At 57.9% G+C, this 19,617-nt stretch overlaps 1 protein-coding gene across 1 annotated transcript in view; it reads right to left on the reverse strand.

Annotated features, from left to right (window-relative positions):
- Positions 1–12,727: 12,727 nt before the first annotated feature.
- Positions 12,728–19,617, reverse strand: part of Slit3 (slit guidance ligand 3) — a 245,361-nt gene continuing 238,471 nt past the window's right edge. The window contains exons 30-36 of the mRNA XM_069994000.1: positions 18,010–18,147; positions 17,209–17,449; positions 16,852–16,982; positions 15,987–16,141; positions 14,922–15,207; positions 14,359–14,567; positions 12,728–13,243 (exon numbers count right to left, since the gene is read on the reverse strand). Coding sequence (XP_069850101.1) covers positions 13,008–13,243; positions 14,359–14,567; positions 14,922–15,207; positions 15,987–16,141; positions 16,852–16,982; positions 17,209–17,449; positions 18,010–18,147 — 1,396 coding nt within the window. The 3' untranslated portion in view covers positions 12,728–13,007. The remainder of the gene's footprint in view (positions 13,244–14,358; positions 14,568–14,921; positions 15,208–15,986; positions 16,142–16,851; positions 16,983–17,208; positions 17,450–18,009; positions 18,148–19,617) is intronic.

Below are 19,617 nucleotides of genomic sequence, written 5' to 3' on the forward strand. Positions count from 1 at the left end.
CTTCCTTCCTTCTGGGCTGCAAATGATCCCTGCCCCCCCCCCTCCAAAATGAGAACTAAAAGGTACGATGTGATCGCATTGAAGGAAAAAAGTTAAAAGACAGGGTGTCCGTTGAAGCAGAGTCCGGGAGCTTTCTTTGGTTGACCTGTGGCCGAGCACCCCTGTGGACCTTCTTGTTGGAGCTTGAGCTCAGAAGTCTCCTTTTGATCATCCGAGACCCCAGGAGCATGAGCACCTTCTGCCTTTGTGAGGTGCATGCGTCAAGGCGCTGTATTCCCACCCCCCCCATGGCCTGATGGGAACAAAAGAGCCATTCTTGTGCTGCACCCTTGTTTTGTACCATATTGGACTTTGTCTCTACCCCTAACAACCTAACCAGGGCTAATTAACTGTTCCCTGAGAGAGGTCAGTATGCCTCAGTTTCCAGCTAGTTCTTTTTTGGCTCTCAGTCCCAGTCCTTCACTAGCAACATCTGATTATTACATTTTCTCCCTCTTGACCTATCCTCAGCACCATTCCTGGCACAGCGAATGTAGGAGCTGGACAGAAAACCTGAATGGGCCAAGGCCCAGTTTTCCCGGCCCAGGGTTTATTGTCCACCATAAACCCAGCCCCTCTTGCAAAAGGAAGAGGAAGCCTGAGGTTTTAATTTGCTTTTGCCCAGTGGGTATCTGTGGAGGAGGCAGATGGTAGGCTCCGTGATGATGTCTTGAATGAAGTAAGCACACACCCCACACACATACACCACGATCAAGCTGTGTCTGATGTCAGACACACACCCCACACATACACCACGATCAAGCGTGTCTGACATCAAACACACACCCCACACACATACACCACGATCAAGCTGTGTCTGACGTCAGACACACACCCCACACACATACACCATGTGTGTCTGACGTCAGACACACACCCCACACACATACACCACGATCAAGCTGTGTCTGACGTCAGACACCCCGCACACATACACCGCGATCAAGCTGTGTCTGATGTCAAACACACCCCACACACATACACCACGATCAAGCTGTGTCTGACGTCAAACACACACCCCACACACATACACCGCGATCAAGCGTGTCTGACATCAAGCACACACCCCATACACATACACCATGATCAAGCGTGTCTGACGTCAGACACACACCCCACACATACACCACGATCAAGCTGTGTCTGACGTCAAGCACACCCCACACACATACACCACGATCAAGCTGTGTCTGACATCAGACACACACCCCACACACATACACCACGATCAAGCTGTGTCTGACGTCAGACACACACCCCACACACATACACCACGATCAAGCTGTGTCTGACGTCAGACACACACCCCACACACATACACCACGATCAAGCTGTGTCTGACGTCAGACACCCCGCACACATACACCGCGATCAAGCTGTGTCTGACGTCAAACACACACCCCACACACATATACCGCGATCAAGCTGTGTCTGACGTCAAACACACACCCCATACACATACACCACGATCAAGCGTGTCTGACATCAAGCACACACCCCACACACATACACCACGATCAAGCTGTGTCTGACGTCAGACACATCCCCCCCCCACACATACACCACGATCAAGCTGTGTCTGACGTCAGACACATCCCCCCCCCACACATACACCACCATCAAGCTGTGTCTAACGTCAAGCACACCCCACACACATACACCACGATCAAGTGTGTCTGACGTCAAACACACACCCCACACACATACACCACGATCAAGCTGTGTCTGACGTCAGAAACACCCCGCACACATACACCGCGATCAAGCTGTGTCTCAGGTCAAGCCGTAGCCCAGGGTCCTACTGCAGAGAGGTGGCCAAGAACACGCCCCAATAAGCCCTGGGCTTCCCAGACTCAAGCCCCAGCCCGCTTCAGAGAGCGTCACGGAGACCTGAATCCTCAGCCACCACCCACTTCCGCCACCCTCACACCACTGAGACAGTTCAAGCACAGGATGCCGACAAGCGCAAACAAAGCTGGAACTATGTTCCAGGCCCGGAGGCTTGGCCTAGGAGAAGGAGAGAATTGTTAAACAAGAGCAGGCTGTGAGGGATGATGGCGGATGGGAAGGGAACACGTGGACAGTATATAAAGGATGCCGGGAGCCGGGCGCCCGTGGCTCACGCCTGTCATCCTAGCTACTCAGGAGGCTGAGATCTGAGTGATCTCAGTTCAAGGCCAGCCCGATCAGCAAAGTCTGTGAGACTCTTCTCTCCAAAAAAAAAAAAAAAACACCAGATAACTAGAAGTGGCCCTGTGGCTCAAGTGGTAGAGGGCTAGGATTGAGCTGAAGAGCTGAGGGACAGCGCCCAGGCCCCTTAGTTCAAGACCAACAACTGACAAAACAAAAAAAGAAAAACAAAGAAAACCAAAACTACAAAAAAACCAAAATCCTCCTGGAGCAAAACAAAAACAAAAACAGGTTTTTTTTTTTAACCCTCAGCCAGACATCGGCTCCCACCTGTAATCCTAGCTACTTAGGAGGTTTAGGTCTGAGGATTAAAGTTTCTAGTCAGCCCTGGCAGACAAATCTCCAGGCGCTTTAATCTCCAGCTAATCTGCAAAAAGCTGTGACACTGGTCTCCAGGGCTTAGAGTACCAGGCCAGGGTACCAGCCCCAGTACGAAAGAAACAGACAAAGAGCCCCAAAGGTCATTAACAAATTGCATATGGAGGTCTCCCAAGGCCCCAGGCAATGTTCTGAGAAGTCCAGACCAAGATAAGGCCCTGCCTTCCAGGTCACAGTTCAGATCGGCGAGGTGGAGGCTGGGCGGCTAGGGAGGGCTGGGTAGAGACCGAACCTTGGCTCCAGACAACCGGAGGAGGAGAGGGAGAGGGGTGGGGAAGGGAGAGGGGTGGCAGGAAGGTTTTAGGGTTCCCCAGACCCCAGTTTGGGGCCTTGGTGGGTGGTGGCACTTCCTGAAGACACCGGGAATAAATCAGTGGGAAGTCACGGCCCTTCCTCCAGCTCCCAGCTCTGTCAGTGCGGCTCCTGTCCCTGGGTTCGGTCCTAAAAGTCAGCTTACTGGGAGAGTTCATGACATGCCCCTCCCGGCCCAGCTGGGGTGACTGGGCTCTGTGTGTGTGTGTGTGTGTGTGTGTGTGTGTGTGTGTGTGTGTGTGTGTGTGTGTCTGAATTCTCTGGGGCATTTTCTTTCTCAACAGGGAAGGGTGCCTGTCTCTGGGCTTTGCAGCTCGCTCTCTCTTTCCCCTCATTCTCGTTTTCTCTCTCTCTTCTCTCCCCTCATTCTCCTCTCTCTGTCTCTACTCTCTCCATTTTCTCTCTCCTCTTCTCTCTCCCCCCCCCACCTTTCGTGCCAGTCCTGGGGCTTGAACTCAAGTCCTGAACGCTGTCCTTGAGCTTTTGTGCTTAAGGCTAGGGTTCTACCACCGGAGCCACGGCTCCAGTTTTGGCTTTTTGGTGGTTCATTGGAGACAAGAATCACAGACTTTCCTGCCCAGGCTGGCTCTGAATTGGGATCCTCAGATCTTCAGCCTCCCGAGTGGCCAGGATTACAGGGATTACAGGCAGCAGTCACCAGTGCCTACTCGCAGCTCATTTACACACTGCAAGGCCCTTCCTGCCCAGGGGCTGGTTTAATCCCATCCTCTCCCTAGCACGCTAGAGGGTCTCAGGACAGGGCCTCTCTGGGCTATACCACCTTCAACATAGACTCTGGTGTCTTGGCACAGATGTGGGACCTGTCAGGCACACTCCCGTGGGAATCTGTAGCTGCTTCTCTTGTCTTTTCTGACTCTCCATTACATGCCACTTGATGCACTTGTCCCCTTCTGTAGTGAAAGGCTCTCTTTTTGAGTTCTTAGTGAACTCCTACTCCTACTTTAAAACCCAGCCTTGAAAACCCTTTTTATTAACCAAACATCTTCTTTTCTGGGCTTCTTTGGTCCCTAGCGTATAACTGTCCCTTCCTGGTTGTACTCCATTTGCTCACCTTTCTCCTCTGTTTCCTGGCCTGCTCTCTCTTTCCAGCTTGGGATTCAAACTTGCACAGATGTTCCCAGCCCTGCACAGGGTCTGGTTCTCAACCGGGGCTCACAGGTTGTTCGATTGGATGGATGGCCCGGGTGCCTCTCTGATGCAATCCGGAAGCTGTCATCCATGTGGAAATGTCTAGAACCTGTCATTAATACAACAGAAGCCAAGGAGCACCTGCGATCAGTGTGAGTCACTGCTTCACGGGGGTGGGGCGGGGGAGAATCCGGGCCTCGAAGCCGGTGTCACACTTCGGCAGGGGTGGGCGACTGTAATTACCCTCGGCCCGCGTGCCGGGCCCGGACGCCGACCCGTGTGTCTGGTTATAGTAGACTCGGGTGTGAAGAACAGGCCAGAATGACGCGGCGTGGAGGCCAGAGGCTGGCCCGGTGTGGCGGGGAGAGGCCTTCCTCGGGCTGGCTCCGTGTGTACTCAGGTGCCCAGCCCTAGGTGTCCGCCGCCGGTTCCTCAACTCAGGAGACAGTGGGCAGGGATGAGCCTGGTGTGCTTGTGAGTGTGTGTGCGCGTGTGTGTGTGCGCGCGTGTGTGTGGTGACGTCACAGTGGACGCAGCCAGGAGCCCCGGTGACGGGTGGAGCACTGGGCACCCCCGTGAGGGGTGAGCAGCTCAGGACGAGACCCCTGATCGGCTGATCTGCTTTGTGTTTTGATTTTTAATTAATGAATTTAGTTATTGTATTTGCTGGTCCTGGGGCTTGAACTCATGGCCGGGGCGCCGTGCCTTAGCTTTTTAAAGCTCAAGGCTCGTGTTCTACCACTGGAGCCACAGCTCTGTTCTGGCTTTTTTTTTTTTTTTTTAAAGGGGGGTGTGTGCAGCTCGTTGGCGATGCAGAGTCTCAGGGACTTTCCCTCCCCAGGCTGGCTTCGAACTTGCATCCTCCGCTCCCAGGCTCCTGAGCGGATGGATCACAGGTGACCCCCTCCACCTCCACTCTGTTAGCTCAGCAGGTCCCCGAGCCTCCCTGCGCCTTGGATTCCAAATCCACAAGGTGACTCTTCCTGTGCCCAGCAACAGCTCACCTCTGCCCACCGCCACATGCCAGGCCCTGCTTCAGGAGCCACCGTGGCACCAGGGCTGCAGGCAGAAGAGGCCGATGGCCACCACGTGTGATCACGCGGAAGGCGGGCGCTGAGGACCATGCCCCACATCCCAGACACTCAGGAGACTGAGGTCTGGAGGATTGAGCTTGGTTGGAGGCCAAACAGCACACTTTGCTAGACTCCCAACTCCAATCAACCAGCAAAAAACTGTGTTGGAGGTGTGGTTCAACTGGAGTTCCACACGACAGGTTCAGGGCTCTGGAGTTTAAACCCTAGTTCAAGAAAACAAAAACAAGCCGGCCCCAGTGGCTCACGCCTATCATCCTAGCTACTCAGGAGGCTGAGATCTGAGGATCAGGATTCAAAGCCAGCCCGAGCAGGAAAGTCCGTGAGACTCTTATCTCCAATAAACTACTCAGAAAACCAGAAGTGGTGCTGTGGCTCAAGTGGTAGAACGCTCAGTCTTGAGCTGAAGAGCTGAGGGACAGCGCCCAGGCCCAGAGTTCAAGACTCACGACAGACAAAAACAAAAATAAACAAAGTTGGGCGCTAGTGAAAAAAAAAAAAAACTACCACAAAGAAAAAAAAACAAAACAACAACAAAAAACTCAGACACACACACACACACACACACAAAATAACAAGAAAACATAGCAAGAGAGAAAGAGAGAGTGAATGTATGTGGGGTGTGTGTGTGTGTGTGTGTGTGTGTGTGTGTGTGCGTGTGCGCGTGTGCGCAGATGCTGGGATGTGAACTTAGGGCCTGGCCAATGCACTGAGCCTTGGCACTCATGGCTAATACACAGCTCCATGTATAGCTCTTTGGTGATTAATTGGGGATAAGAGTCTCTTGGACTTCCCTGCCCAGGCCGGCTTTGAACTGTGATCCTCCAATCTCAGCCTCCTCAGTAGCTAGGAGTATGGGTGTGAGCACAGAGCCTGGCTGCTGGGTGGGTGTGAAGCAGATGGGTGGTAGGGAAAACTGTTCTTCCCAAAGACGCCCCTGGGAAGTGTGAGGAGCCTGGGGGAAAGAACCCAGGGCTGGGTGTTTTGAGCAGAGGGACAAGCAGGTACAAAAGGCCTGGGGCATGTTGGGGGAGGCAGCCGGCCAGTAGGGGGTGGGCGGGGAGGGAGACCAGCAGCGGAGGTAAGTCAGGGAGGCCTGCGGATCCAGCCCCTGCAGGGCCCAACATGAATTTTCATTTTAAAAGCAGTTCAAAGCAATTAGAGGGTTGACGCCAGACCATAAAGTGTCTTGTAAACCGCGCTAAAGACTTGGGACTTTGTCCAAAGAGTAACAGACATTCAGCAAAGATCTCAGAGCAGAGCAGCGCAGGTTTGGAACTGCTCTCTGAGAAAGTTTACTCTGGGAATTGTAAAGATAAGAGCTCTGGGCCGGGCTGCGGGAGAGGCCTGGCGGCGGGGAGGGAGGAGAGAGAGGAAAGGCTGGTTTAACACGGACCGGCAGGAACCCCACCTCCCACTTTGGACACTTTGTCATAAAAGAGTTTCTGCCAATTGCTTGCATTTATTCTGTGTGTGTGTGTGTGTGTGTGTGTGTGTGTGTGTGTGTGTGTGTTGCACAGACATACCCCTGAGCTGGCAGGTTGATGATTTACTCTTAGATCGTGACACAGAACTATAAAAGCATCCGAGGCCTCATTTACACTATGCCTAAGAGTGAAAAGCGGGTAAGTGTTTATTTTCGTGAGGTGGAGTCTCACTATATTGCTCAGGCTGGCCTTGAACTCCTGAGCTCACTCCACCCCCGTCCCCGGCCCCCTCTGCTGAGTATCGGGGGCTACAGCCATGTGGCACTGTACTAGGCTTAGCTGCTTCAATCTCCAGGGAATCGCCATCGGTATGTGGCCATTCCTTGGGGCCTTGTCCTGGCAGAGTGGGTAATCCTGGAATGGGTCCCCATTGGGCCACTTCCTGGCTCTCTTCCTGGCCTGCCTCCTCCTTCTCCTCCTCCTGCCAGTCCTGGGGCTTGAATTCAGGGCCTCGACACTGTCCTTGAACCTCTCTGTGCTCGAGGGTAGCCCTCCATCACTTGAGCCACAGCACCACTTCCGGCTTTTTCTGTGTCTGTGGTACTGAGGAATGGAACCCAGGGCCTCATGCATGCTAGGCGAGCACTCTACCACTGAGCCACCTTCCCAGCCCTTCTTGTGGTCCCTTCATACCCAGGTCCTTCACCTCCTTCCCGGAGCACACACAGTCCTGCTCTGTGAGGATCACCATGGTTCACAGCTGCAGGTGTCTCCTTGTTATTTTTTTGCCACCCTCTCCCCCCGTCCCCCCAGCAGCTCAGGGATGGTCAGCTGGGGAGAAGAGAAAAGAAAGAAAACCTTGGAACTTGAATCTAAGTTCTACCCAGTTCTCCCTGGGACAGAACAGAACAGAGCATCACAATCTCGCTCTTGTTGGGCCCGATAGCCTTACGTGGCCGCTTTTGATTCGATTGTACTTTATTTGCTGTAGCCCGGGCTTGGCCACAAACTGGGAACCCCCTTGTCTGAGACTTCCCAGTGCTGGGATAAAAGCACACCCCACCAGCCCATCTGGTACTGTGCTCTTGGCAGGGGGTGGTTGGAAGGTATCTGTAGGATTTCCATTCTCACTTTATGGAGAAGTAACTTTCCTCCTCCTCCTCCTCCACCTCCTCCTCCTCCTCCTCCTCCTCCTCCTCCTCCTCCTCTTCCTCCTCCTCCTCCTCCTCCTCCTCCTCCTCCTCTCTTCCCTGTGTGAAACTAGTTGTGATGGTTGGAAGATGGCTGGACACTTCCAGCCATCTGCTATTGGTGTTCAGAGGTAGGAGATGGGGAAGGATCCTATGTTTTGAGTTGAGGGCCCTGAGAGGCAATTAGGATGAGAGGATTTGATGGGGTCATTACGGTGGTGACATGATTGTATCCCTGTTAGAAGAACGGGCTGATGGGCTGGGAAGGTGGCTCAGGGGTAGAGCGCTTGCCTTGCATGCATGAGGCCCTGGGTTCGATTCCTCAGCACCACATATACAGAAAAAGCCAGAAGTGGCGCTGTGGCTCAAGTGGTAGAATGCTCATCTTGAGCTGAAGAGCTGAGGGACAGCGTCCAGGCCCAGAGTTCAAGCCCCATGAAGAAGAGGCAGAGAGCCAGGCACATGTGGACATACAGCCTCAACTTCTCCTTCTCTCTTGTCCAATTAAAACTGTAAAACAGGGCAGGTGGGGACGCAAGGAAGAGTAGTAGAAGTGGTGAGATTTTTACAATGTAATTGTGTTGTCACTGTAAGGTGTTGTAGGGAAGGGGTTATGACCCCATAACTCAGGTACTGAGTGCATTTCTTCTTGGACAGTGTCACCAGAAAGAGTGAAATTGGATCAAAGGACGCCCCATACACGCATGGACATATCACCCTCAGCCCCTTCCAATGGCAGAAAAACACTCGCTAATAAAAACACAGACATCAGCACCTCTTCACACTCAGAGCTCCTCACCTCTCTTCCCGGGTAGAGCCTGCGTTTGGCAAAGCCCCACAGAAAGCTGGCCTTCTTGGAAGTCCTGCCAGTCTTCCTGCTTTGTGCTCAGCTCTGCTCTGAGGCCTGACCCACTGCACGAGCCGCCTCTAAATTCAGGCTGGAGGCCTGCCTCACGCAGTACATCACACTGCATCCGTGAGCTCTCCTTTCTCTACCTTCCTCTCCTTTCTCCTCTCTCTCTCTCTCTCTCTCTCAATCTCTCAATCTCTCTTTCTGGTATTGGGACTTAAACTTTGGCTTCAAGCTGTGATGGATCCTCAGATCTCAGCCTCCTGAGTAGCTAGGATGACAGGTGTGAGTCACTGGTGCCTGGAGGTACTAGTAGCTTGTTGTCTGTTCTGTTCTGTTTTTTATTTTTTTAGGGAGCAAAATAAAGGGAGTGAAGAAAGCAAGAAAGCTGAGCAAAAATCTCAGCACGAGCTCAGTGTTGGCGGAGGTGTGGTCAAGCCAGCCTGATGGGTGAGAAAGGGGGCCAGGGAGAGGGGCTCTTCTGGAGGCCCCAGGGCCTTGCTAGGCCCCCCTTCTCCCTCCCCCAAGCCTTGGTGGCCAGGTGGGCTGGGCTATGACTTCCCTCCCAGTGAGCACCGCACCCCTGTCTGCTCTTCCTCCTTCTGAGAAACTTGCCCAGTAAGAGAGGCCCTCAGCCCGGGGGGGACAGAGGCTCTGAGAAAGAGGCGCGGCCCTGGCCCCGTTTCTCCGGAAGAGACACTGAAATCTTTTAATTCACCGTTTCTACTGGGACGGCCATGGGCACTGGGACAAGAGGCCTGGACAAGCGCTGTACCCAGGGGGGCCTGTGGTTGTCTATGGCTTCCTGAGATGTCCTCCCCCCCCCCCCCCCCCGTCAGCAGACACCCATCAAATCAGTCAACTTGGGCATAAGCACTGATTTCATGGGGCCGTTTATTTTTGTTTTGTGCTGGTTCTGGAGCTGTTTGAACTCAGGGCCTGGGCATTGTTCTTGTAGAGCTTTTGGGCTCTATTACTTGAGGCTTGGTTCTACTTCAGGCTCTTTGGTGGTTAATTGGAGATTAAGAGTCTCAGGGCCTTTCTAGCCCCGGCTGGCTTCAAACTATGATCCTCAGCTCTCAGCTTCCTGATTAACTGGGATTAGGAACTAGGAGCTCAGCGCTGGGCCTATTTTGTTTTTCCACAAGTGTTTTGGGTGGGCCTGGGGGCTGAGGCTGATGGGGAAGGTTTGGTGGTGGCAGTCAGACTCTGACCACGAACGGAATCCCAAACCATTTTATCGATTGATTGACTGGCTGATTGCAGAACTGAGTTTTGAACTCAGGGCAGGTGCTGTGCCACTTGACCCACCTCCCCAGCCCGTTTGCTCTCATTTGTGTTTCAGACAGGCTCTTGATCTTTTTTTTTTGTTTGTTTGTTTTGGTCTAGGCTCAAGGTTCCCCGCTCCCCTACTTCTGGGAAGGCTGGGATGATAGCTGTGTGCCACCAAGCACAAGAAAGGGCCTGGACACACGTGACCCTGGGCCATACCTACCCCTTGCCAGTTCACCTCACGAACCCAGCACCCCAGCTTTCCCCAGGGCCTTAGCTGGAGATGTGTGTTGGGGGGGGGGGGGAGGAGGGTTGGAAGGGTGCCAGGGCTCACAGCCTGTGGAGCGCTGACGTGTCCGTGTGTGAGCTAGGCGCACACCCTGAGCACACTCCGGGCCCTGACGTCCGTCTGTTCCCTGTCCTGGGGGTGTCTGGCCGTGCCTCACCCTTAGGCTCTCCTCTTTCCCAGAACTGTCCCCGTCCGGGCTGACGCTTCCTTGTCCTCAGGCTGAGCGTGTAAGTGATCAGGACCAGGTGTCTCCTCATTTGGACTGTCATCATGGAGGGAGGGGTGGGGGTGACAGGTGCTGGAATCGTGGATCTGAGGACCCTTCCCGTCCACGGCCGTCCCACCCGCGTGGGGCTCTCCTGGGGAGTGAGGCCGACGTGGCCAGGACCAGTGCTAACGGACAAAGGAAGAACGGGAGCTGGAGAGCTCGTCAGCTAGCTCTGAAGACGACTTCCTAGGGACTGGGAAGGTGGCTCAGGGAAGAGCGCTGCGTAGCCCGCACGAAGCCCTGGGCTCCATTCCTCAGTGCCACACACACACAGAAAAAAGCTTCAAGGGGTGCTGTGTGGCTCAACGGTAGAGCGCTAGCCTTGAGCCCTGAGAGGCTCAGGGACAGCGCCAGGGCCCTGAGCTCAGGCCCCAGAAAAGAAAGAAAGAAAGATCAGAGTGCGGGGGTGGGGGTGGGGGTAGGGGATGGAGGTGGGGGGGGCGGGGCAGGGGAGGACAGAAGCCAGATTTCTCCATATTGAGAAATAAAGGGCTGGTGAAGAAACTGACACAAACACAGACTCCCCTTTCCCCAGGCTGGGCGAAGGGGAGAGGGATAAAGGTAACGCTTCTGGTGGGAGAATCCTCCTCTTCCTCCCATCCTCCCCTCTCCTTCCTCTCTTCTCCACGTTGAGAGAGGGCTTTGGCGGGGGTAAATTCGCAAGTGGGGGGAAGAGGACGTCCATGGGGGGGACGGCTGGCTTCTGTCCTGGGGCCGTGGGCCGTGCTCTGGTTCTCTCATGAGGACATTTATTCTGCAGACAGGCTTGCCTCCTGGTCTTGAGTCTCCTCGGACGGGACCTGGGAGCTGGCGTGGCGGTGGGCTGGTGTGGTGGGTGTGCGAGGGTCTCCGGATCCCTGGCGGGGCGTGTGCCCGTGAGCTCAGGAGGGGCTCGGGGCCTTGGCCTCCTTAGCCGGGGATGAAGGCGTCAGATGCCACCCTGGTTGGAATGGAGGCATCCATGTTCACCCAGTGTCCCCGGGACAGCCTTGCTATTCCAGAAGTTTCCATATTGGAGGCAGCGATGGGAACCAGCGGCGGCCGGATGACCAAGGGGAAACCACACCGTTGAGACTCCAAGCGGGGATTTGAACCTGGGGCTCTCCACAGAGCACAACACAGAGAAGGGACCTGGAAGGGAGGGCTCTGGTTGTCAGACAAGGGTTCTGGGGGGGGGCACACGGGGTCCTGGCCCGGCCTGTCTCCAGGGAGGAACTCGGGCCTTCCTTCTACCTGGTCATGGCGTTAGGCTCGGGGTCACCGCAAGCCACGGGAAAGGCTTGGGCGCAGACTTCACAGAGCTGCTAAGGACAGCATTTTGGCAGCCTTGGGGTGAGTCTGAGATGGGGCCCACCCCGCCTCCTCTCTTTCCCGGTCTGTGCATGTGTGTGAGCATGCACGTGTATGCGCGCGCGCACACACACACACACACACACACACACACACACACACACACACACACACACACACACACACACACACACACACACACACACACACACTGAACTCTCTGGGACCTGCCTACTCTAGAACCTAGGCGCCCAAGCAGAGGTGAGACCCAACCCCATCTCTTCCAGAACCATCTCTGAGGATGGCTTTCATGGCCGGCCCTGCGTTCAGCGTTTCTTCAGGTCAGGGTTGAGCCAAAGGCGCAAAACGGCACAGACAGCAGACGAGCCCGGGGAATGGGTGGAGAGGGGTCTGGGGCCCGAGGGGGGCAGGGAGGGCTACCAGACACTTCGCAGGGGGGGGGCGGGCTCCCCAGCTTCGCGCTGGGTCGGGCTGGTGGCGTTGGTGATGGGGACGGTGGGGAGCTCCCAGGAGCCCTTCCAGGGCTGAGCTCCCAAGGACACCCCGAATCTGGGGGCCATTTTGTCCTTATTTCCTCAACCAGGCCCCCCCCCCCGCTCAGCTCTGCCCCGTTTCTCCCCGAGTCAGACCCTGTCTTCCTCCCCCCTCCTCGTCCCTCTCCCCCTTCCCTTCTCCCCACAATCTCTTCCACAACCACCTCCCCCTTCCCCCCTTCCCCTCCTCTCTTCCCCCATGTGGAACTCCTCCTCCTCCTCCCCTCCTCTCCCCCTCCTTACCCCCTCCCCTTCCATTTCCCTTCCTCCTCCTCCTCCTGCTCCTCCCTCATTCCCCTCTCCTCCTCATCCCCCCTTTTCTTATCTCCCTCCCTCCCTCTGCCCCCTCCCCTTCCCCAAGTGAGCAGGGCTGGGCCTGGGCCCGAGCCTCCTTCCCACCAGGCTGCCATTCCTTTATTTTTATCCTTTTGTTTTAAACATTTTTTTTTTATTAGTCTGTCTCGTCTTCATAGAAACACAGCAAATACACAGCACAACACAAAACCGGGGACAGCGCACTGGCTGGCACACAGACAGAGGGCGTGGTGGGTTTATATAATAAAAGATGAAAACAGTCACTTTCCATAATAAAAATAAGTTCTATTTTTGTTTATTTTACAATATACTTAATACTCTCTTCTCCTCCGCCTCCTCCGCGGGGCTCTCTCCTGCGTGGGGACGCGCGTGCGCGGGGAGGCCGGGCCGGGCTCAGGAGCAGGGCCGGCAGCCGCACTCCAGGTGTCTCTCCACCTCCTCCACGAAGGACGCGCCGTCCGGGCACTGGAACACGTACTTGCGCCGCTTGCTGCGCACCGGCCCGCAGCAGCGGCGCCCGCAGCGGCCCCGGCACTCCAGCATCGGCACCCGGGACGCCGTGGCGCACCACACCTGGCCCCGCTGCCGCCGCACCGCCTCGCGGACCACCTCGCCCACACACGGGCTCTCTGCGGGGGTTGGACGGGGCGTCAGGGCTGGGGGGCGGGGGACTGTGTCCATCCTCCATCAGACCCACCATCCACCGGTCCAGTCATCCATCTACACGCCCATCTTCCATCCATCCGCCCACCCATCCATGAAACCAACTGTCTGTCCATCCATCCGTCCATCCATCCATCCATCCATCCACTTATCCACCATTGATCGGACTGTCAGTCCACTCATCCATCCATCCACCTTCCATTCACTCATCCATCAGACCAATTGTCCATTGGTCTAGCCATTTGTCCGCCAGATCAACTATCCATCCATTTACCTTCCATCCACTCATTCATTCATCCATCCATGAGACCACCTGTCCATTGGTCCATCTATCCATCCACCCAACCATCCATCATCAATCCATCCATCGATCCATCCATCCATTATTGATCCATCCATCCATCCATCCATCCATCCATCATCAATCAGTCCATCCATCCATCCATCCATCCATCCACCTTCCATTCACTCATCCATCAGAACAACTGTTCATCCATTTATTTACCTTCCACCCGCTCATTCAATCATCCATCAGACCAATCATCCATTGGTCCATCCATCCATCCATCCATCCATCCACTCACCCACCCATTTGCCCAACTATATTCATCCACCTTTCTTCCATCAGACCAACTGTCCCTCACTCCGTCCACCTTCTCCCCACCTTTCCTTTCTGGAGTTTACCACAAAAGCACACAAAGAAAGACCCTCAATAACTGGGGTGATTTGGCGATAAAGAGAATGGGTCAGACCGGGGAGTGGTTTTCTGTTTACCGCATGACACAGGACACAGAGGACGGAGGGCTGGGGAGGGCTGGGCAAGGACAGGAGACGGGAGGGGCGGAAGAAGACAGGGAAGGAGCCCTACAAAATCCTGAAAGTCTATGCTTCAGGAGTCTTAGCCCTCATCTCTAGATGTCCAAGCCAGCGCCCACACCCAACCCTCCTCACCCCTCCCTCCCCCACCCCTCCTGTCTCCTCTCCCCTCCTCCCCTCCCCCCGCCCCTCCTCCCCCTCCCTCCCCCACCCTCCCCTACCCCTCCTCCCCCTCCCTCCCCCACCCCTCCTCACCCCTCCTCACCCTGCTGGCAGCGCTCCCCGCTGAAGCCGGGCTGGCACAAGCAGCGCGGCTCCCCGTGGCTGGAGACGTGGCACTGCCCGTGGTGGCAGGTGAGCGCAGAGCAGGCGCTGGCCGAGCTGTTCTTGCGGTCACACAGAGGCCCCCCGTAGCCCTCCGCGCACTTGCACACGTAGGAGCGGCCAGCGGCCACACACTGGCCATGGAGGCAGCTGGGGGGCAGACAGGAGGAGGAGAGTCAGGAGGGGAAGGAGGGAGAGGAGAGGAAGGGAGAGGAGAGGAAGGGAGAGGAGAGGAAGGGAGGAGGGGGAGGGGGAGAGGAGAGGGAGGAGGAGGGGAAGGAGGGGAAGAAGGAAGGAGAGCGGGGAAAGGAGGAGGAGAAGGAAGGAGCAGGATGGGGGAGGAGGGAGGAGGGAGGAGAAGGAGGGGGAGGAGGAAAGAGGAAGAGGGAGGAGGGAAGAGGAGGGAGGAGGAGGGAGGAGGAAGGAGGAGGGGAGGAGGGCGGGGAGGAGGGGAGGAAGGGAGGAGGGCGGGGAGGGCGGGGAGGAGGGCGGGGTGGGGCGGACCTGTGGCGCTGGCAGGGGTCGCGGGCCTCCTGGTCGCACAGCGGGCCGGCCCAGCCCGGGTGGCACTCGCACAGCACGCTGTCGCCGTCCAGCGCGCGGCACAGGCCGTGGCGGCACACGGAGCAGGACTTGCAGCCGGGGGAGACGCCGGGGGCCTGCGGCGGGAGCGCCTTGAAGTCCTGCAGCTCGTTGTTGATGCGCACCTCGTGGATGCAGCCGTGGAAGCCGTCGCGCGGCCGCTCCGCGCCCTGGCGCAGGGCCGACAGCCCCGTGGAGGTGGGGATGCCTGGGGGGACGCGGAGGGGTGACCCGGCCCGCCCCTCCCCGCCCCTGCTCAGTGACCAGCCCGCCCTGCCCCGCCCCTCAGTGACCAGCCCACTCTGCCCCGCCCCTCAGTGACCAGCCCGCCCTGCCCCGCCCCTCAGTGACCAGCCCGCCCTGCCCCACCCCTGCTCAGTGACCAGCCCGCCCTGCCCCGCCCCTGCTCAGTGACCAGCCCACCCTGCCCTGCCCCTGCTCAGTGACCAGCCTGCCCCGCCCCTCAGTGACCAGCCCGCCCTGCCCCGCCCCTCAGTGACCAGCCCGCCCTGCCCCGCCCCTCAGTGACCAGCCCGCCCTGCCCCACCCCTGCTCAGTGACCAGCCCGCCCTGCCCCGCCCCTGCTCAGTGACCAGCCCACCCTGCCCTGCCCCTGCTCAGTGACCAGCCTGCCCCGCCCCTCAGTGACCAGCCCGCCCTGCCCTGCCCCTGCTCAGTGACCAGCCCGCCCTGCCCTGCCCCTCAGTGACCAGCCCACCCCGCCCCGCCCCTCAGTGACCAGCCTGCCCTGCCCCGCCCCTCAGTGACCAGCCCGCCCTGCCCCGCCCCTCAGTGACCAGCCCACTCTGCCCCGCCCCTCAGTGACCAGCCCGCCCTGCCCCGCCCCTGCACGGTGACCCTGCCCACCGGGCCCACACTTTCGCAGGGTCGTCTCCTGGTTACCAGGTGGAGCCCGGAGTCCTCCCCTCCCCACCTCCCCCCCCTCAGCAGCAGCAGCAGCAGGTGCAGGGCTGCGCGGACCGTTACCTCCCAGGTAGAGGGCGCTGTTGGCGCCCACCGCCGGCCCCTTCTGCAGCTTCCCCAGGCTCTTGGGGGCGCCCTTGTCCACCACCAGGTTCAGGGTCTGGTTCAGCATCACCAGCTCCACGCTGTGGAACTGCCCGTCGTTCACCGTCTCCACGCTGGGCAGGAGAGGGGGCGTCACCGGCTTACCACTGCAACACCGAGAATGCCTCCCACCCAGTGCGCCCGTGCGCAGCCCCTTTCAGCTGGACGCCACACACGCACACGCACATGCACACACATGCACACACATGCACAATGCACAGAGCACACACACGCACATATACACACGTGCACACACGTGCACACACACGCACACATACACGCAGAGTACACACACGCACACAGAGCATACAGAGTACAGACACGCACACACATGCACACACACGCACACAAAGAGCGCACACACACGTGCTCGCGTGCACACAGAGCACACACACGTACATGCACACACGCACACACATACACACACATACACACACACAGCACAGTGACTCCACTTGGACATGAGCCGCAGCCTTACAGGGGGGGTCGGCCTTGAACTGGTGTCTCCTCCTCAGGCCCTGTGCTGCCCCCCTCCCCCCACTGCCACCGCCCCCCACCTGGGTGCTGACCCTGACCAGTAGATGGCGACAGAGCCCCGCAGGAGCCAGTGCTTGGCTGAGGCCAGGGCCTCCCCTCCCCGCTCCCCTCCCCGCTCCCCTCCCGCTCCCCTCCCGCTCCCCTCCCTGCTCCCCTCCCGCTCCCCTCCCCGCTCCCCTCCCGCTCCCCTCCCGCTCCCCTCCCCGCTCCCCTCCCGCTCCCCTCCCGCTCCCCTCCCGCTCCTCACCTGTACACCGTGGTGGGCGGGGCGCTCAGGCTGTCGTACACCAGCCTCACGTGGCCCTGGTACAGCTCCAGGGCCAGCGGGTCATTGTCGCCCTTGTAGAGGAGGATCCCATTGTCCTTATCGGTGGCCACCTGCCGGGGACAGCGGCCGGGCTGGCAGTCAGTGCTCACCGGGCCCTCAGTGAGCACCTACTACATATACGCGTCCACGGTGCTCACGGACTGCCTGGCCAGGCTTGAGGTGCTTAGGGGGACGTGAGGGGGGAGATGCCATGACTCGGGGCGCCCAGGCTGGGCTCAGCACAGCCAGGGCTTGGGGTCCTTCCCAGGGCAGGCAGGGCAGGGCGGGGACGCCCACCTGCAGGGAGATGTTGGCCTGGGGCCGGACCTTGGCGGTGGCCAGCTCCACGTAGGAGTCCTTGCCCAGGAAGTTGACGGTGATGAGCTTCTCGCAGCGGGGGCCCGCGAAGCCGGACGGGCAGCGGCAGGTGGGCTCCTGCTGCACCACGATGCACTGGGCGCCGTTCTCGCACTCGTGCTGGTCGCAGGGGCTGGTCTGCAGCAGGACCATGGGCGGGGGGTGCTCGCACCGCAGCCCGCTGGAGGGAGGGGCCGGGCGTGGGGTGAGGGAGAAGGGGCGGGCGAGAAGAGGAGGCATCCGTTATTCCTAAGAAACCTCGGTCCCATGCGCGCGGTGGGCAGCCCCGCAGCTGACACCGGTGCCAGTCCTCTTCCTCTAAGTCTCTGCCTGCTCTGCCCCTTCTGGGAATTCCGGGAGTGTCTGGGGCTCACGCTGGCTCTGCTTGTTAGGCCGGTGCTCTACCGCTTGAGCCACGGTTCCAGTCTGGTTTTTGGATGGAGTCTCAGGGACTCATCCAGTCAGTGGGCTCTGGAACAGACTGGCCTTGGAAACGTGCAGTCAGCCTTTGCCCAAGGTCAATCTGCATCGTTTGCATCCCATTGCACGTAAGGAGCACCAACCCACAGTAGGCCCCTCCCACTCTCAATCAGCGTCCTGCCAGCCAGCTCTGCCCGCGAGCTGGGCCCCGCCCCTCAGGCATAGCCCCGCCCCTCAGGCACAGCCCCGCCCACAGGCAGGTCCCTGCCTGCCTCCACCACTGTGTCCACTTGGTGCCAGGCTGCCTCCTCCCCCTCCTACCTGAAGCCCTGGGGGCACAGGCAGGAGTAACCGTCCACCGCGTCCACACACTGGGCCCCGTGCCGGCACTTGTGAGCCACACAGTCGTCGTCGTCCGTCTCGCAGAGTTTCCCGCTGTAGCCGGGCACACAGTCGCACCTGGAAGGTGGGGTGGCTCAGGGCCTGCACCCCTCCCCTTCCCAGGCCCCTCCCCCAGGTCCTGATGGGTTGGACCCCTCCTGCATGTCACTAACAATCCCAGCCTTTGTCCCCAGAGGTCAAGGTCCATGCCCCAGCAGGAGGAGGCGTTGGAAGGCGGTGCTCTGAGCTCTCTGGCTGGCTGGCATCCTCCTTAACGACGCTGTAGCACAGCCCAGGCCGGGTCCTCTGCTGAGCCTCTGACCTGCCCTTTGGGTCTCAGACTCTCTCACGCCCCCCCCCCACCTCAGACCCGCACACGCATGCCCCAGAAGCCGCTGCCTCTCCACCATGGCTGGGCAGCCTTTAGCTCTTTCCTGTCCCCTCCTCCCTCCGGCAGGCCCACCCCCTGGCAGCCCTGCTGTGGGCCTGGGAACCTGGGCGGGCAGTAACCAGACACTTTAGACGGCCTCTCCCGGAATGGCTCTGCTTCTCTAGCTTTAGTCAGGAGATGGGCTGATAGAGGGAGGAGGAGAGAGGGGAGAGGAGGAGGGCAGAGGGAAAAAGAAGAAAGGGGAAATCTATCCACCCATGCATCCATCCACACATACATCATCCATTCACACATCCATAATGCACCCATCCATCCATCCATCCACTAACTCATCCATCATTCATCCATTCATCTACTAATCATCCATCCATCCACCCACCCATCCACCCATCCATTCATCTACTAACTCATCCATCCACCCATCCACCCATCCATTCATCTATCCATCATCCATCCATCCAGCCACCCACTCATCCACCCACCCACCCATCATCCATCCAGCTATCGATCCACTCACCCATCCATCATCCATCCAGCTATCGATCCACTCACCCATCATGCATCCATACACCCAACCGTCCATCCATCCACGCAGGCAGTCCATCATCCATTGATCTATCTATCTATGCATCATCCATCCACTGATCAGTCCATCCATTGACCCCCAGCTATTATTCATCCATCCATCTACCTACCCATCTACCACCCACCCATCCCTCATCCATCTATCTGCCCACCCATCTACCCAGCCACCATCCATCTATCATCTATCTGTCCATTTATCCACACATCCATTATCCATCCACCCACCTATCTCCCTACCCATCCACCCATCCACCCATCCACCCATCCACCCACACATCCATTATCCATCCACCCACCTATCTCCCTACCCATCCACCCATCCACCCATCCATCCATACATCCATTATCCATTCACCCACCCATCTCTCTACTCATCCACCAATCTATCTATCCACCCACCCATCCATCCATCCATCCATCCACCCATCAAGTCAGATATCCATCTATCACACATCCATCCATCTACCCACTCATCCATCCACCCACCCACTAATCCATCACTCATCCATCCATCAATCAGTCCATCCACTGACTCCACCTATCATCTACCCACCCATCTACCCAGCCACCAT

Source organism: Dipodomys merriami, unplaced genomic scaffold, assembly GCF_024711535.1.
Source record: "Dipodomys merriami isolate MVZ:Mamm:240054 unplaced genomic scaffold, mDipMer1.0.p SCAF_44, whole genome shotgun sequence".
NCBI classification, from domain to species: Eukaryota; Metazoa; Chordata; class Mammalia; order Rodentia; family Heteromyidae; genus Dipodomys; species Dipodomys merriami.